The sequence below is a fragment of the Girardinichthys multiradiatus genome, chromosome 6 (assembly GCF_021462225.1).
Source record: "Girardinichthys multiradiatus isolate DD_20200921_A chromosome 6, DD_fGirMul_XY1, whole genome shotgun sequence".
In the NCBI taxonomy this organism is placed as follows: domain Eukaryota; kingdom Metazoa; phylum Chordata; class Actinopteri; order Cyprinodontiformes; family Goodeidae; genus Girardinichthys; species Girardinichthys multiradiatus.
The window spans coordinates 21130161-21149375 of record NC_061799.1 but is presented as its reverse complement, the minus strand read 5'-3'; the positions used below and the strand labels follow the sequence as shown (position 1 = coordinate 21149375).

The 19215-nt window shown below is 38.9% G+C and overlaps 1 protein-coding gene across 1 annotated transcript; it reads right to left on the bottom strand.

Moving 5' to 3' along the window:
* Positions 1-1095: 1095 nt before the first annotated feature.
* LOC124870555 (cullin-3-like) lies at positions 1096-15285 on the bottom strand. Its single transcript, XM_047369314.1, has 16 exons — positions 14970-15285; positions 10325-10522; positions 10107-10220; positions 7032-7192; positions 6802-6916; positions 6490-6718; positions 6229-6374; positions 5941-6117; positions 5679-5849; positions 4595-4702; positions 4232-4356; positions 4044-4140; positions 3795-3929; positions 2619-2805; positions 2109-2254; positions 1096-1646 (listed from the first exon to the last, which is right to left on the bottom strand). Exons 1-16 carry the CDS (start codon positions 15027-15029, stop codon positions 1515-1517), a joined length of 2301 nt encoding a protein of 766 aa, XP_047225270.1. The 5' UTR covers positions 15030-15285; the 3' UTR covers positions 1096-1514.
* Positions 15286-19215: the final 3930 nt, after the last annotated feature.

The following is a 19215-nucleotide window of genomic DNA, read 5'->3' as shown; positions in this document are numbered from 1 at the left end:
AAATAAAATCCTCCTTTTGGGACATTAGGCAGTTTATTTGAGCATTGGTGGCCATTTTGTCAGGCAAATAAAAAAGGCCAAGCAGAAATATTTCTGAGCAAATTTTGAAGGGGTCTGATGATTCTTGGACCAGAGCCAAAGGTTCTGTGGCTGAGTTAGGTCAGGTGTGCATCAAGTTTTGGGGTACAACCTTGGAGAGGTTAAAAGAATAGTAGACTTGTGTCCATTCCATGAAAATCACCAAACAGGTATTCTTGTGTCATGCAAGCTTTTTACGAAGGTCCCCGTTTCTCTTATACCATCTTGTTTGGGTCAGAGGTCACCTGTATATGAACATCTGTGTCTGTGTTAATCTGATTTATCTTGTTTTGATACACGACATATTTCACATTCACCATCCACTGGTTTCTGAATCTGAAGTAGAAAGCTTTCAGGGTTGATAATGGAAGGTATGACACAGCAAAGCCTTAAAAATAGTGAATTTTGATGATCGCTTCTTCCCCTAACGCCATTTATTCCTGGGATTTATGGGTGTGGGTTTTGACTATTTACATGACAATAGTAACTCCAAACACCAATATATACAGTATATTGTGTGGGTGCACCCTACGATTCGGGCCGCATTAACAAATACAGAATAGAGTTAATTTTGAAGGTGGCAAATAATAGGTTCCTCCATTTATTGCTATGGCAGGCCCTAATAAAAAAATATTAGAAAAGGGTAACCTTTAAAACAGTGATGCAGCATTGTTAGACACTGGATGAAGATAAAAAAGGATTTACTCGAAGTTGGCCAATTTGAACTACTGAATGAGATATTTCCACACCTCAGTCACCTCTTTTTACATCACTTCTGACAGCAAAATCCAAGCTTCGTAGCACATCAGAAAATGAATTAAAATCAATTTTAAATATTTTTTATACATTGCCTCTCCCCCGTAGACTGCTGGACACAGGCACCAGCTCCCCCGTGACCCACTATGGAAGAAGTGGTATAGAATAAGAATGAATGAGTATTTGCTAAATAATGTGAGTTCAAGAGCAAGACAAACCGTTTTAACTCTGAAAAGAGCCTGACACAGATGAGCAACACAATTCTATGACAAACCAACAATACTAATTTTTATTTTGTAACAATCCACATTTGTTGTTTTAATAATTTTATTAGTTTTATACAGTACTGAAACGAAAAAAAGTGGAGCATTCACATTTTCCCACGGGATTCATTGCAAGTTTTGAACTCTACCAGGGTAAAACGGTGAAAATCTTGAAGCTGGAACCATCCATGTAAAAACTCACTGGGAATAGGAAGACTGGGCCCAATTTTAAAAGTCATCTAGAACATCTGATAGACTTCCTTTTTTTTGTCTATCCCAAGTTTTTACGTCCCATGTACGAGGACTTACGTTGTTTTTTGCAAGAGTCGATGAATCAGGTTTCCAGTTGTTGTCTGTAAAAGAAACTTACAGTCCATACGCAACAACAGTCCACAGAAAACATTCCAATCTTTTCTCCTACGCCACATAGGTGTACACTTTACGATCCTCCGGCGTCCGTGCAAGGTATTCTCTTTCTATCAGTCCTTCAATGCGCTTTTTGATTACCACAGGACTGGGAAGAAACCGTGCTCGGAGCTGCTGGGTCACCTGAAGACACAAAGAGACAACAGGTTTGGTTTAAGATTAAAGGCTGCTCTTTCAAATGGTATTTTTAAAGAGATTGTTTAAGTACTGAATAAGTCCTTCCTGCAGTGGACAGTGGTATGAGCACTGACCATGTGAAACTAGAAGCAGGAATTTTATTAGATAAATCAAGCTAATCTCTGTTTAGAATAAAACTAGTGAGATTAAATTAGGTTTGGGTGGCTTTAGGAGGTGGAAAAAGAGACCGTATTGAGCTACAGTAACAATGGCTCATTAATGAGGACTCCTCTCCATCATTGTCCACACAACGTGCAGAATAAAGTCTGATGCAGGCAAAACAGTGAGCGCACCTCCTTCAAACAACCCTCCATCACAAATAGTATCATCTAATAGCATTTCAAAAGGAACAACAATAGGGCTGACGTTCACTTCAACCAATTAAATTAGTCCATGAGTGCTCCTTACCTCTGCTACTAGGACATTGTGCTGCATCTTCTTCCTCGACTTCATGATGCGGACGATGGCTGCCTCGATCTCATGCTTCCTGTCATCATCGACTTTCTGTCGCGTCTCCTTTCTTTCAGGATCTGATTCCCCTTGTTTAGCAGCAACTAGTAAAGTTGGTCATAGGTAAAGAAAGGTTAGTTGAAGAAACAAAAAAAAAAAAAAACATCTTATGTTTACTGAAACAGAAATGAAACATGCTAACCACATTTACCTTGTGTCATATGAACGCTATGTAACAAATCAAAGAACTTTTGAAATATTTACGACAAATCAACAGAAAGAGAACCGGTTTGGAGATAAAAGGCTATGAAAGGCTATTTAAAACAGCTTAAAATAGAAATCTGAATGGAATAAATTAGGAATTTTCACAAATCACATTAGTAAGAACTCATTTCTAAAAAAAGAAAAAAAAGAAAGAAGCAAAAACAAAATTGACTTAAGATTAAATCATGCAGACATTTAACTCACCTGTCTGGATTTTGACTCTGTGCAGTTTGGAGGTAAACTGATCGTTGACTGTAAACACATGGCCATTTTCGATCTCTTTTGACTTTGGCTCTTTTGTTAGAACCCTCTGTGTAGGTTTTCCACAGGCTAAAGACTGCAGCGCCCGCACCAACTCTCTCTCGGGGATATCTGTCTCTTGCTGAATCTCCTAGAAAAAGAGGATAAGAGACAAAAGCAACTATTAATTAATAAAAAGAAAAAAGGCACATTTGAAAAGTTATTTCCAATTTAACATTTGTTAAAAACAAAGTTATAGCAATATCTAACAAATATAGATATAAAATGACAAATAGGTTAGCAGGAAGTTAATAAAGTTAAAGTTTTGAAAGCAGAGAAAGGGACGGTTAACTATTTGGAAACCTTTACACAGACAATCTGCAATGGCTAGCCAGGTGAGTTATTGTATTACAGATTACTGCAACTCTTCTGAAATGTTTATGGTTGTCAGTGATCGGAACATACAAAGTAGACTGAGGAAGAAAAACCAGCGATCCATTGAAAGGGGCATTAAAAACTTCTTTATGCTAAACGTTGTTGCATATAACCGATGAGCTACCATTGCTCAAACTCCTGAAAAAGCTAATAATGCTTCAGATAGAAAGTGAAAGAACACACAATGAATTGCTATTTGTTGTTTATCGTGGCATATAGATCAGCCAGGGAGCGCATCCTGACCCCTGTTCCTTGCAGTAAAAGGAAGGCCTTCTCCATATAAAGGCAGGTGATCATAGTGTTATGGTTAATTGGTTATTAGTGTTACAGAAGTGAAGAGCTCCTTTAGTGACCGACTGTTGCATCCTAGGTGCACAAAGGAGCGTTATCGAATCCTTCCTCCCAGCAACTGTTAGACTTTATAACCATCTCGCTGTTTTTACAGTTTTCCATTTCTTGTAAATGGTCTGTAATTGTATGCACAATTATACATTTTTCAAAATCAATTACACAGTAGAGAATTTCATTTAATCTGAACATGCGAATTTCAAGAATTGTACAATATTTTTTTTCTTACATTTGTGAGTATCTGCATGCCCCAGTTTGCCTTTCACTATGCTGCTGATGCACCTGAATGTCCCCACTGTGGTTCAATAAAGGATATTTCTATTTCTAAACATGGAAAGGGGACCTTGGTACTCTCACCTCGAAAGTGCACTTTTCCCTGTTATTGAAGAGCATGAGGATGGTCATCTGGAAGGTGGAGACCTGCAAGATGTGCTTACGGGTGTTAGAACCGGTTACCTGTGCTCCGCCGACACCCACCTCTGAACCATCCTCCTGTAGAGGAAATAGGAAAAGAAGACAATCGAAATAAAAATCTAAATCTAGTATCCATACTTTTACCATTAAAATTGTTTGATATTTAAGTAGTTGACCAAAGCTATGGAGCACCTTTTTAATAGCTCCATAGAAAGTTGCGTTTAGGTCTGCTACCCCCATATGGTGCTGTAGTGTGAGCTGCCTTCCACTGTGCTTAGCAAGGTAAAACCTATCAAATATAGGCAGGCAGCACTTTCATTAGATGGTTTAAAAACAAACAATTTGAAGTAATCTCTTTGTCACCTTGCTGAACGCCTTACCTTCTGAAGACTTCATATGCTTCTCTAGGAGCAGGGGGGATGGTGCACTTAGGTGTTGCAGACTGCGTAGGCCAGTAACCAGTGGTGAGGACCCTTACTGTTAGGTCTACACCACTTAAAGAAGCCTGAAATGAATGCAGAAAACCCTTCAGGGATTCCTTCAAAATCATCTTCAGATGATACAGAACTAAAAAGCATTCATGTAAGCTAAGATTCATGTTTGTTTTCTATTGACGTTACTGGTATCAGAAAGAGACACAAAGTCTACTTTCTATCCATAGTGAAATAATTTCAGAGTTGGTTTTGAAGCACAACTTTAGGTCAGTTCACCCAACTGCGGGCATTGTGTGTTTAATGTCTTACCGATATGCTCTGTATGTATTGCCTGAACTCATCCATAGTAGTGTTTGAGATGCTCATGTCTCTGAACATCCCTTCCAGTTTGGAGGTGAACTGACAGCCACATTCTGTCTGGAAGGGAGAAAAAGGGAGAATGAGCTGAAGCTGCAGACACTGAATCAAATAAAAGGGGGATAAAGAATCTTACTACAATCCTAAGGATACATTCAAGCAGTTTAAAACTAATTAAAACAGAATCATTATACAAACAGGGTTATATTACAATATTACAATCAGCAAAAAAGATTGTTTGGATGCAATTTTCAGCGTGAAATTATATTTGAAGCACCGTGTACTGGCACTCTGCATGCTGATACCATATCTGGCCAGTTGGTGGAAATAAATGTAGTTGAAGCCCACACAAAGTATATTTTTAGTAGCGGAGATGTTAAATCTTTGAAATATTGAGAATGATGCAAAAGAACTAAAAGAAATTGCAATCACCTGAGAATTCCTGGCATCAAGCAGCCATTCATACATGTAATACTTGGCTTTATGTGACTCAAGTTGGTCTGTATTACAAAACCCACATTACTACTTTCATTCAAAATGTTTTTGTCAATAGGGCCCCTATTTGGCACTAGCCCAGGGCACCACCCATCAACGGTCACATCTCTGGTGTTTGGGTTACCAGCTTTTATGTCCATTGGGTCACTGTGCCTAAATTGCAAACTTGCCTGACCAATCTATGGAGTTCTGTCTAGCCTAGAGGAAAATGAGAGGGACACGACCCAACAACGCAGTAAAAGGCAAAGGCAGCTACTAAAGCAACCTGGGCCATATGCTGATCCCCTCCATGCCACCCTGTATTGATGCATTAATTAATGCAACCAAATATTGAATGTATATACAATACATGGACATACTTTTCAGTAGGATTGCATTTCTGTATTAAAAAAACAGATTTTTAATTTGCCTTATGCAATGCTTAGATTTCAGGAAAAGCCGAGTTTAGGCTTTTTCATTAGCTGTTAGCCGTTTATCTTTTCGAATAGAATTAGTGAAGATTTACTGAGCAGGATCTGTACACCTCTCATGATTCTTTCACCTTCAGCTTAGAGATCATGTTTTTCTCTGAATCATCTGAGACGCTCTTGTTGCTGAGAAGCCGACGACCCAGATGCTGCTTGTAGTATCTTTCGAAAACGTCCTTCTCCTGCATAAACCTGAACAGCACCATGGCCTTGTCGAGAATAGACTCCACCTCCTGTTCTGTCAGCTGGTCAAACATAGATCGAACCAGGTTTAGATGGTGTTCAATCAATCCATCTCTTAAAAACAATAACTGTTTTTATCATAAAGCCACATACCCCTTTTACTCCCTTCTTGAGCTTATCATCTATAAACAGTGACAGGTACTCCGGCGAGCGCGAGTTGAGGTTGAGGAAATACTCAAAGTCACCAGCAATGGTTTGTTTAAAGAGTCTGTCATTGTTGAAAGACTCGAGGAGGAAATGATCAAATCGTGTTTTTAAGTCTAGCAGACCCTGTGGAGAAAGCAATAAAACACAAAAAGATGACTTCTCTGATACAGCATGTGTCTCTTACAAAGTGTTTAAACAGTAAGTTGGGTTTTTGTGACAGTTCTGTCAGTATACCTGGATGTAGTCAACAGGGTTCTTGCCCTCTCCCTCCTCTGACACCAGAGCTTTGCCTTGTTCCCTCAAATAGGAGCTCATACACTCGCACATTGTTTTCAGGCCATTTGGCACTCGACTGAACAGCTTGTACATGCAAGCCAGGTCTGAGAGGTAAAACAGGAAGTTAAAAACAATAAGACAAAAAAAGTATTTTTTTAATCTTAAAGGGATATTGAGAATTCAAACAAAATAAAACCTATCAATGAAGAACACATTTACCTTCTGTCTTCCCATTCTTGAGCATATTAACCAAGCCAGAATTCTCCATTTCCACAATGGTTTTCATATGTTTCGAAATAAGCTCCCTTTCCACTACCTTAACAATCGGCTCTTCAGTTGACTTATCTAAGCAGTGCATAACTCGCTCAATCTCTTCATTGATTCTAGCCTCAACCTTCTTTATGTAGACACTGGCACTGTTTTCTGCCAGGAACTTTTGGCTCTCCATCTGAAAAATGATTAAAAATTTAAAGAGCTGTTTAACGGCAGATATGAAAAACAAGCGCACAGAGGCGTCAAGTACAAACTCACCTGGAAGAACTCAGCTGACATGTCTAAGAAGGGCCCTTCAAAGTCCTCCTCATACACAGATCTACCGTCCAGACCTAGAATCATCAGCATTTGGCAGGCGTTTCTGATGGCACCCCTGCAGTTGATGGTGGGAAACAAACAAAATAAATTGTCTTCTTGAGTTACACCAGACTAGCCAATTCATCCAAGATATCTGCCTCCTCATCCAGTAAAGCAGCATGAGAGCTTACCTGTCTACAACTTCCCCCTTTCTTTCCCGTGCAATCATGTCCAGCAACGTCTGTCGGAGGTGGTCCCGAATGCAGCCGTAGCGCACCACCTGGTCCCTGAATATGATTAGGCCGAGGTTGTATACATTCTCCACGTTGTTTTGCTGAACATAAACCCTATCCTAAAAGAGATTAAGGGAAAAGTTAATGCATAAAACAGAAGCACAATTATTTGGCTCAATTTATTCAACTGTTTATTTACTGAGCTGAGAATAGTGTTGTTAAAACACTGGTTTTATTAAAAAGTTACCAATATTTTAATGAACCACCTTTAGCTTATATAATAGCACAAATCTGCCACTGTATTCTTTTAATAAGAAATATTTTGAGCCCAAAGAACCCCGACTTTGTTGTCTTAGAATAAAACCATGGAAAAAAAAAAAAAAGAAAAAGTCCTGGACCTTCAGTTTAAAATGGTTCTTAGATCACAGCACTCTCCTAACAGGCTTGTATATCAGAAACATCACTTCATCCATCTCTTCTTATCCTGATGCGCCCCTAACTTTGGGACAGGATTAATCTGGACTAAGAAGACTGCATGCCAAGCGCTCTCAGTATTTGCATTTAAGAATTGAATCTTCCTAAAAAGCTAAAGGCTTCTCCCTCTCCAATCAGCCTTGACAAATAAATGCTTTTAAGACCAATGTGTTTATTCCCAAAACATTCAGCTCAGTTATCTTGCTGGTGGAAAGGCAGTTTCTTTTCCTGCACAAGTGTGGCGAGTGTTGTTTGTTTTCCTAATTTGATATGTGAGAAATCTCAGAGAATCAGTCGGATTTCATAGTGATATTTCTGCACCATGTATTTATGCACACATGAAGGTGGGAAATATTTATACTTCATTGTTAATTCCATTAGAAATAAATGACGGTTAAAAATCTTTAATAGGTTACAGGAACAAGCAATTGACTAATGTTTACCTTATTTACCTTTGAGAATTGGCTTAAGTAGTGATTTTATATGGTTGATCCCTCATCTTGAAATCTGTCTTGTTTCAAAATAGGTTAAACTTCAAGCATAACTTTCCATGTTGTGATGAATGCCATTTCCTTGTACCACTGAAAAGCATTTTTCGTTGTGAAGAAAATTTTAATTCCAGCAGGGAAAAAATGTTGAAAGGAAGTTTAATCAGCACGCTTATTTTTCTGTACTCTTTGTGGTCAAAAGCTTAGCTGGAAAACTATTTTACTTCCTTGAGCGCAAACCTTAAGCATTAATCACTTGTTAAATGAAACAACAATATGACACAAATGGTCACGTGTAACTTTACTGCAACTGCCAACAGTGTGTTATCCAGGACAATTAGGTCAACATGACTTTTTTTTTTGGTCACAGGAAGGACAATTATAGGTAGATTATATATATATATGTACATTTTCTTTTTACTAAACCAAAAGCTTAGGGATGATGTGTAATGGTAAAGAAAAAAAATGTATGGATTAATCATAATCAATTGGTCAATGCAATGTTTAGCAATGTTTAAATTATGACTGTATAATCAGATTCTTGGTATTATGAAAATTCCAGTTGACACTAGATCATCAACAGCAGATTGCTATCATGTTACTAATGCTTAACCTATGCTTCACTTTAAGGTCTCTGAATCAGGCTGTACCTAGTCTTAGAAGGAGGAAAGGTGCTCACATAATATTTAAGCTAATACATCAGACAGATGCACAGTAGATGAACTGGTAAATACATAGTTTCATTCGCTCATTGACTTTAACAGAGAAATTTAAAACAAATGAGTTGGTTTTATTGAATAGACCAAAGATTTGTGCTTTGAACAAAGTAGCTGTCCTCTCTGATAAATTACAGTGTGTTAAAATAGAACATGTTTAAGTCTTCATTTTTCCCCATTTCTAAGGGTGTTCCCCAAGGCTCTGCGCTCGGACCAGTTGAGTATATCAAATTACATTTTCATCATACAATTATAAATTCCTTTTTATGCTGATAACATCATTTTGTATTCTTCTACAGGCTAGATTTATTGCACAATTCAAAAGTGTACCATTATAATTTTATTGTAATATATCGCAATCAGTATTATTGGAAAGGAGAGTCCTCCCAAAATGGCTTTCCTGAGTTTTAAACAACAAATAAATAAAAGCTCACCATCAAAACGATGCTAATCTCCAAACTCTATACAAGAAAGCATTTAGATAAAACAATTGGTGCAGCACCCAAAAGACAGAATCATTATTGAACAGGTCTACAATTATTCCTTACATGTTGACAACCTATAATCAAAATTATAAAAAGGGAATATTGAGGACATAACACTGGCAAAGAAAAAGCCGTTGAATCAAATGCTCTTTAAGATTGTTAACTCCTCATTGAAAAACAGATTAATTGTGAATATGAAGACAGTTTTACCATCTGGTAAACTCCTGTGTTGCTCATATTTTAGTGTCCAAGAGGTCTTTGGAGCATATAAAGCACAAATTTAAACCAACAATCTTATGGCTGGCAGGCCTAGTTGTCAGGCTTCAGTAAATAAATATCGGGTTTTATTATGTTTGTTTTAGATGACAGTTTTCTTCACAGATAATCTCTCACATAGAAGCTTCTTAAGGAAAGAAAGACAAATCAAAAGAAGCCTGGTCTTCTGAAATAATCTGCTCAACAAGTTGATTAATGTCTACTGGATCTTTAAAGATGATGCAATATTTCATAGATGCTGATCTATACTTAGCTAAGAAGCAGGTTTGGGATTATGAGCATGAAGTTATCAGCAAAAGCAACTAAAACAACAGTCACTGACAAGGGTACAGCAGGACAGGAAAGCAGAAAAGTGTGGAACAAAAGGACCCCAGTAGGGCTCTATGATCTCTACACTGACTGGGCTATTGTTTTAGCCTACACGTATGCCTATCTCAAGGGATCAATCACTCGCACACAACCCGACACAGATTGTGTTGTTGCTGTTGGCAAAGGTAGAGCAAATGGTTCTGCCAGTTTCCTGATTAAACACACAAATATGCAAACACAACCTTATTGTTTGGTCCACAAATAATTTAAAAACTGAATACCTACCATGTACATAAGGATGTCTCTGATCATAACCATGGCAGTTTGATGGTCATTCCAGGCCTGGTTCAGAGTTTGCAGAAAATTATTATTTAAGGAGTTTAGAACATCTTCCCTTACCTGAAAACACAAACAAATCAAGTCATTTTATCTACAGTGGAACCAATAAAGATACAATTTTTATTTTCTTAATAACTGCACTGGAGAGGAAAACATTAAAGTACTTTGTTGATGAGGTGCTCTGTGACCACCTCCCTCAGGCCTGTGTAGAGCTTCTCTCCGTGCTTGTGGAGCACCATAGTGTAGGCATTTCTGTACAGCTCTTCAAAGCTCAGCCCACTGTTGTTCTTCCTCTGAATCTCCTGGATGGCATTCTTCAGAAGGTCCCAGATGTTATTTACATATTTCTCATCCATCGTCATCTGCAGGACACAGCAGAATGAAAAGTTGGTTGTGGAATGTCAACTGATCTACATCGTTAAATTAACCTTAGCAATATAAGGGTTTATCTTTAAATACATTTAAGGGTCCATTCACACTACTGGTTCCGGTCCAGGGATCGGTAAAAGTAAGAACATTCACCCTTTCGGTTGGCCTGGCTTGCTTTCCCACAGTTTTTTTTTAGACCGAACCAAACATAGTCATGCAGTTGGAACGGATTGTTTCAGGGGGCAGTATTGAGCATGAAGAAAAAAAAAGCATGAAGAAGAAAGTCCGTCTCATGGGGGTTTATGATGCTACTTTGGTTTTCAAATGTTGCTTTGACCCTGCACCTCTTGGCATTCTCTCCATGAGCTTCATGAGGTGGTCACCTGAAATGGTTTCCCAAATACTCTTGAAAGAACTTCCCAGAGGTTCATTGAGAGACGGCCAAAGGTTAATATTTTAGTCATTACAGCAAAGGGCGGCTACTTTAAGGAATCTAAAATATAAAACATATTCAAAGCTCTTTAACAATTTTCCATTTGCTACATAATACCATACGTGTTCATTCAGTTTTGATGCCTTCAGTGAGAATCTACATACAATGTATATAGTCATAAACATAAAGACAACCATTAAATGAGAAAAGTCTGTCACTGGTAGGATATTTTTCCTGCTTTCAGTACAGTTAAGATTGCAACCAAACTATCTGGGAGTAACAGTATGAGTGGAGGACAAGTTGGCACAGCATTAAGAATAAAGGCTTAAATTTAGTCATAAATATGGCACTAGTGGATGTGACATCTTAATTTCTATACCATCTTTAAGCAGCTGCTCCAACAACAGATGTTAATTTTAAATGTTGAACAAATTTGTCTCACCTTTATGCTTATATTTCCTTATAGATCTGTCTGTTTCTCCCTATAGGTGTTCCCTAATAGTTTATATTTAATATACTACTGTCATATCATAGTCAAGTACAATTTTGGTTTCTCTGTTGCTATTCCAGAACTTACAAGGCAAATGTTTTTTTCACCACCAATACAATTTGAACTGTTGACACTAGTATTCCTGTAATTGCATGCTCTTTCTTATCAAATTGTCTCTCAAAGTCAAGTTAATCAGGTTAGATGAGTAATTATCCATACTTAAAATGCCAAGTTTTTCACTTTACCTGTATAGTTGAAATGACAACATTACTTGTCTTAATTGTGTTTAAAATTCAATTGAAAAATTCTGTTGAATTACCCTTTGTCAACATATCTTTTATCTCTGATTAAAAAGGTACATTTCTATGCAAAGCCATAAAAAACCCTGATGTTATAAGGATGCCAGCTATTCTCACATAAAGCTACGGAAAGCTTGGACCCATAGCTACAGGTTTATGGCAACTGCAAATGAGAACTTTAAAAAAAAATGGACTGTGCCAAAAAAAAAAAAATCCTTAGAAAATAAAGAGACTTGCAATGTAATACATAAACTGCAATAGACCAACTCGCTGGCAGAGGACAAATTGGCGGCCAGGTTCATGTGAAGCAAAGCAACTATTGGGATTTTTTTCAACAATACTGGAAATACAAAACATACAGGCAGTGCTGTGCTGTGCACAAAAAACATTTAAACGAGAACTTTGATGAGTAACTGACTTCAGCTTACATGGAGTACTATGAACTTGGCGATGCCGTTTTGACATTAATCGACTATCCTGAAGTGGACACGAGCAAACAGTAGCTGCTTTATCCCAAAAAGTTCATAACATCACTAAAAGCAAATGATTGGTGACTGTTGTGGTTCAGCTTGTTATGCACATGAGTTTTTGGGGGTCCAGATATTATAAATAAAGGCATGTCACCTTAATTTAAACTGGGCTATGACAAAATCATCTTCACTTTACACCTAACAGTACCAATCAAAGGCTCTACACTGACTATCAAAACTAATTATTTATTCTGAGTTGTTTTTGCACACCATTTCTCCTTCTGTTAGGTGAGGCTTCTGAAGGCAACGACTGAGGCCAAATGAAACACGTAGGTTCAACCAAAACAACATCACAGGTGTTGTCTTTAACTTACATGAGTGAAGATCTTTTCAGGTGATGTGATAAAGCAGACTCAGGATTTGACTGTGGTTTCAGTGAGTTTTTACTCATTTCATTTTTAAACAAGAAGCAAGAAAATCTGTAAATGACTGAAACTTTTTTTTTTTGGCAATTTAGCCAGTTTATGCAAATTAAATGTTACGGGATGACAAAAATGCATACACTCAACATCTAAAATGTTAGCTGTTGAGTGAATGCAGATGTCAACTTAATTTATTCAGGTAGATACTTGTGCATTGCCCTGAACATGAAACTCAAGTGAAAAGGGTGGTATACAGGCATAATATTGCAAAAAGTATTTTGCGGAAATAAAGACTGTCACTTAGCATTTACTTAATAGTTACTTTGTTCGTGACTGCCATTGGGGCTCCAACCACTTGGCTGGTGGACCACCACCTCAAAAACAGTGTTTTATTTTGTTACTATGGTTTCCAAACACTTTTGATCGTAACATAAAGGAAACGTACCCAGAACATAAATACTGTCATTCCTTTCAAGCGACCCGTGACTTAGTACTGAAGTGTTGGTCTGGTAAATGAGTAGTTATTTTAGATAATCAAGTACTCTGTCCTATATGTTGAAAAACAAATTGATTTGATATGTGGAGACAGGCTGAATTAGCCCACACATGGTGCAGGGGGTTAAATAAAGTCACAGACAAGTCAATTAACTGACATTTATTCTAATCACTGAAAAAAGTGCATTATCCATTAAAGATAATTTTTAACACGTCATGGTAATATCTAAAATAATTTCTATGATTTTTTTTTTTTTTTTAATAATTTTTGATCCTGACCTTTTATTTATTGATTTACTTAAAAAGTTGTCGTTGTCTTCCACGGCGTCCAGAACCGGTTCGCGGGGGCAGCAGACTCAGTAGAGACACCCAGATGTCCCCAGACACCTCCTCCAGCTCCTCCGGGGGGAGCCCAAGGTGTTCCCAGGCCAGCCGAGAGACAAAGTCCCTCCAGCTTGTCCTGGGCCGTCCCCTGGACCTCCTCCCGGTGGGACGTGCCTGGAACACCTCCCGAGGAAGGCGTCCAGGAGGCATCCAGCATAGATCCCCGAGCCACCTCAACTGGCTCCTCTCGATGAGGAGGAGCAGCGGCTCTACTCCGAGCTCCTCCAGGGTGGCCGAGTAAATGCCCGGCCGCATTTACTGACCGGTAAATCGAGAGCTTCACTTTCGGCTCAGCTCTCTCTTCACCACAACAGAACGGCACAGCATCCCCATTGCTGCGGCGGCCCTGCCGACCCGTCTGTCGATCTCCGGCTCCATTCTTCCCTCATTCTCGAACAAGACCCCGAGATACTTGAACTCTTCCACTTGAGGCAGGAACTCCCCTCCAACCTGAAGAGGGCAAGCCACTCTTTTCCGGTCGAGAACCATGGCCTCGGACTTGGAGGAGCTGTTCTTCATCTCAGCCGCTTCACACTCGCCTGCGTACCGCCCCAACGCATGCTGTAGCTCTTGGCAAGTGGGGGCCAGCAGGACCACGTCATCTGCAAAAAGAAGAGACGAAATCCACTGGTCCCCAAACCAGACCCCGTTCTGGCCCTTGGCTGTGTTTAGAAATCCTGTCCATAAAAGTTATGAGCAGGATCGGTGACAAAGGGCAGCCCTGCCAGAGTCCAACATGCACCGGGTACTTTAAACGTTTCAATGTAAATTGGGGGGAAATAAATTACCACAGAACTACAGCTATTCAAACTAGTATCTGTCTCAACTTTTAAGCTATATACAGAAACTATGCATCATTGAAATGTATTTTAATGCTCTTTCAGTTTAAATCGTTTGTTTTGGCATACAACTATTCTGAAACTGTTACAAACATCCAATATCACAGATGATCACATTTTGTCTTCTCCTCGGCACTGGACTTAAGCTAGACATGCACACTCACGTCTTAGACCTAATAAAGATCCACTAGCTTTCAAATGAATTCACATGACCAAAGCATATCCGCGCAGAGTCCTGAAAAGTGTACGCGGTTATCATAACGTAATGATACTCGTTGACAGACTGACAGTAACTTGGTAGACGTCATGCCAGCTAACAGGCCTGCTACTAACTAGCTTATGTTAGAAGTTTTCTTTACATATGCTAACATTAGCTCGAGAAAAATAACGGCAATATTCGCAAACCGATAACGAAAATAATGTGTGTGAACAAAAATCATGAAAGCTTCTGTGCTTTGGATGATTTGTTCGGACAGTTGTAGTTTCCCCCTGACAATGACGTCTATGTTTTTCGTTTCAGCTGCTAGTTAGCTGACAGCTACAAACACTGAGATCTTTCACTTCCAGCGCCCGAATTTCAAAATCACTGTCCGTCTAAGAATACTCACAGGAAAAGCTCGTATCCTCATCTTGGTGTCCTTCTTGGTGCCGCCTTTGAGGTTCGACATGATTACTTAGAGCGACTTTCGTTCCTAAGTTGACATAAAGACTACATGAAAGGCAGCTGCTAGTCTGCTTTCTGCGCCAGGACAGAAAATGTGACGTTTAATGACTTCAATTATAGAAATGCGGTCGGTGTCTGCGTTCGTTACACTGTTGTCAGTCGCTTTCCTCAGAATGTTTCGGCTAATGTTTTAGCTTGTTTGCAGTGATGGCGGCCGAAGTGAGTAGTCTTCTCCACTGCGCAATCCGGAAATCTCGCGAGAGTTGTAGGGTCACAATGACAGGTGTTTTCCACGGGTTAACTTTAATAGTTGAATCTATGGGGTAAGAACGCTGTCAAAAACAATGTGTATGTAAAGACGGAAATGTGTGCATATTAGTCAATAGTTGTGCATAAGTAAAATCCAAAAGAGGTATTGTATATTTTCTCTATAAGAATACAAAATAAAATGTTACAGCTTCAAGAAATTACAAACACAAAGTTCAAGTTTACAGTTGTGGTTTATTCTTTATGAATACAATATGCTATAACCGTTTGTGAATACGATTTATTTTCTTTGAGAATACGAATTTACATCATCGACTTGGTGTCACGTGATCTCAGGCTGGTTAGTGGAGCACAGTTAGTCAATTCGCGTTGGGCATGCGCTGTCACACTCCTCACCGCCAGTAAACGTAGTGCCGGAATGGGAGATAATTCAGTCTAAAAGGAATATTAGGAACAGAGGGGAGATGGGGGGGAGAATCGAGAGTATTATAAATAAGGCATTGTTCTTATTTTTATGAAATACAAAACTAAAACATAGAATATAGTGGGTGGAGTTATACAATGATGTACAGTAGGTGGCAGTATGCACCTCTGAATTTGTTGCGAACCGCCAGCAGAAGAAGAGAAGAAGAAGCAGCAGCACTAGCGCCAAAAGAACGGACCAAGAAACTACGGTACAAAGCTAGGTAATGTTAAAAAGTTTATATATGTCTTAATGTCGTTAATATATGCTCTTGGTCCTTATTTACTGGCGGTGAGGAGTGTGACAGCGCATGCGCAATGTGAATCGACTAACTCTGCTCCACTAACCAGCCTGAGATCACGTGACACCAAGTCGATGATGTAAATTCGTATTCTCAAAGAAAATAAATCGTATTCACAAACTGTTATAGCATATCGTATTCATAAAGAATAAACCACAACTGTAAACTTGAACTTTGTGTTTGTAATTTCTTGAAGCTGTAACATTTTATTTTGTATTCTTACAGAGAAAATATACAATAACTCTTTTGGATTTTACTTATGCACAACTATTGACTAATATGCACACATTTCCGTCTTTACATACACATTGTTTTTGACAGCGTTCTTACCCCATACAAACCCGCTGCTCGCTCTTAGCTCTTAACGTTCACATCACAGTCCAGCTTATTGTTGTAAGTATTAACCCTTTTCCTGGTTTGCAGTAAAACTCAAACTATCCAAAAATCCGTGAGAATAATCTGTTCTACCTAGATGATTCAGACTCAATTAAGAACCAAACACATATTAAATTCTAACAATCTATTAAAACATACACAGTGTATTGACTATAAAGAAAGGAAATGACTAAATAAAAAAATGTGTGTTGGAACATTCATTAATACACTCATATTGCACATATGTTGCAGTCACAATAAAATTTGTTACATCTCATAAAATAGTTTAAATTAGGCTCATGCACACCCATGTTTCCTCAATCCATTATTTCAATTTTAAAAGTGTACTACCAAAGACACTTTGGTTGACTTTAATGATTCTCAGACGTTTGGTTTTATTTGCAAGGTAAGTAGAAACAAATTGCCTGTAACGTAGAGCCAATAAGCACCAACAGCCAAAAAGATGAGTGGTTTTCTAAAAAAAAAGGGAAGTGCAGTTGAGAAAAATTCAGTAACTCCGAGTATGGACTGAAAATGACAACAGTTAACTAAATTAGTTGTTGAGGCTACATTTAATGTAGGAATGGCATCCCACCCCACCACCCCATATTATCTTCTAGTTCCAACTTTAAGTGAAAACAGTAACTACTGTTAGCAGTGCATGCACATTAAATACACTCTAGTTTTCCAGTAGTTCCAGGCTCATGTCCGTGTTTTTATCTTGTATCAAGCAGGAGATCATTTTTTCAACATTCTGCTCACTGGCAACTGGAACTGCTACCTTATTCGTCCTACACAAACAGGTCCTTCTCAAAATATTAGCATATTGTGATTAAGTTTATTATTTTCCATAATGTCATGATGAAAATTTAACATTCATATATTTTAGATTCATTGCACACTAACTGAAATATTTCAGGTCTTTTATTGTCTTAATACGGATGATTTTGGCATACAGCTCATGAAAACCCAAAATTCCTATCTCACAAAATTAGCATATCATTAAAAGGGTCTCTAAACGAGCTATGAACCTAATCATCTGAATCAACGAGTTAACTCTAAACACCTGCAAAAGATTCCTGAGGCCTTTAAAACTCCCAGCCTGGTTCATCACTCATAACCCCAATCATGGGTAAGACTGCCGACCTGACTGCTGTCCAGAAGGCCACTATTGACACCCTCAAGCAAGAGGGTAAGACACAGAAAGAAATTTCTGAACGAATAGGCTGTTCCCAGAGTGCTGTATCAAGGCACCTCAGTGGGAAGTCTGTGGGAAGGAAAAAGTGTGGCAGAAAACGCTGCACAACGAGAAGAGGTGACCGGACCCTGAAGAAGATTGTGGAGAAGGGCCGATTCCAGACCTTGGGGGACCTGCGGAAGCAGTGGACTGAGTCTGGAGTAGAAACATCCAGAGCCATTGTGCACAGGCGTGTGCAGGAAATGGGCTACAGGTGCCGCATTCCCCAGGTCAAGCCACTTTTGAACCAGAAACAGCGGCAGAAGCGCCTGACCTGGGCTACAGAGAAGCAGCCCTGGACTGTTGCTCAGTGGTCCAAAGTACTTTTTTCGAATGAAAGCAAATTCTGCATGTCATTCGGAAATCAAGGTGCCAGAGTCTGGAGGAAGACTGGGAAGAAGGAAATGCCAAAATGCCTGAAGTCCAGTGTCAAGTACCCACAGTCAGTGATGGTCTGGGGTGCCGTGTCAGCTGCTGGTGTTGGTCCACTGTGTTTTATCAAGGGCAGGGTCAATGCAGCTAGCTATCAGGAGATTTTGGAGCACTTCATGCTTCCATCTGCTGAAAAGCTTTATGGAGATGAAGATTTCATTTTTCAGCACAACCTGGCACACTGTGCTCAATTGGCCTGCCAACTCTCCTGACCTGAACCCCATAGAGAATATGTGGGATATTGTGAAGAGAACGTCGAGAGACTCAAGACCCAACACTCTGGATGAGCTAAAGGCCGCTTTCGAAGCATCCTGGGCCTCCATAAGACCACAGCAGTGCCACAGGCTGATTGCCTCCATGCCACGCCGCATTGAAGCAGTCATTTCTGCAAAAGGATTCCCGACCAAGTATTGAGTGCATAACTGTACATGATTATTTGAAGGTTGACGTTTTTTGTATTAAAAACACTTTTCTTTTATTGGTCGGATGAAATATGCTAATTTTGTGAGATAGGAATTTTGGGTTTTCATGAGCTGTATGCCAAAATCATCCGTATTAAGACAATAAAAGACCTGAAATATTTCAGTTAGTGTGCAATGAATCTAAAATATATGAATGTTAAATTTTCATCATGACATTATGGAAAATAATGAACTTTATCACAATATGCTAATATTTTGAGAAGGACCTGTATGTGGTGTTAACCCTGTTAGAGATTAATGAACAATAAATGCTCTTTTGATGGCAGTGTTTCAAGGTTAGCCAATGTATTTACATAAAAACACAATTGAACTTTAACTGTTAAGTAAGTCACACAATTGTGCAAATAGGCTTCTTTATTGTCTAGGCAAGATAGTCAAGATAAAAATAGAACTGTATGTAAAATGTAGTGGTGTGGTCTACGCCACAATTTCTTCAGCATTTTGTTCTCTGCCTTTGCCTGTTGGGACTATAAACAGAACTCTCTCTCTCACCAATTCAACTGCCTAATGTACCATAATATCAAGTTGCTTGTTTATTTGAGTTGCGTTGAACAGCACCTAACACACCATAAGTCCCTCCCATTTCAGAGTAGCATGTAAGATGTTTGTCTGCTGATAGCTGCTCCCTCTGCA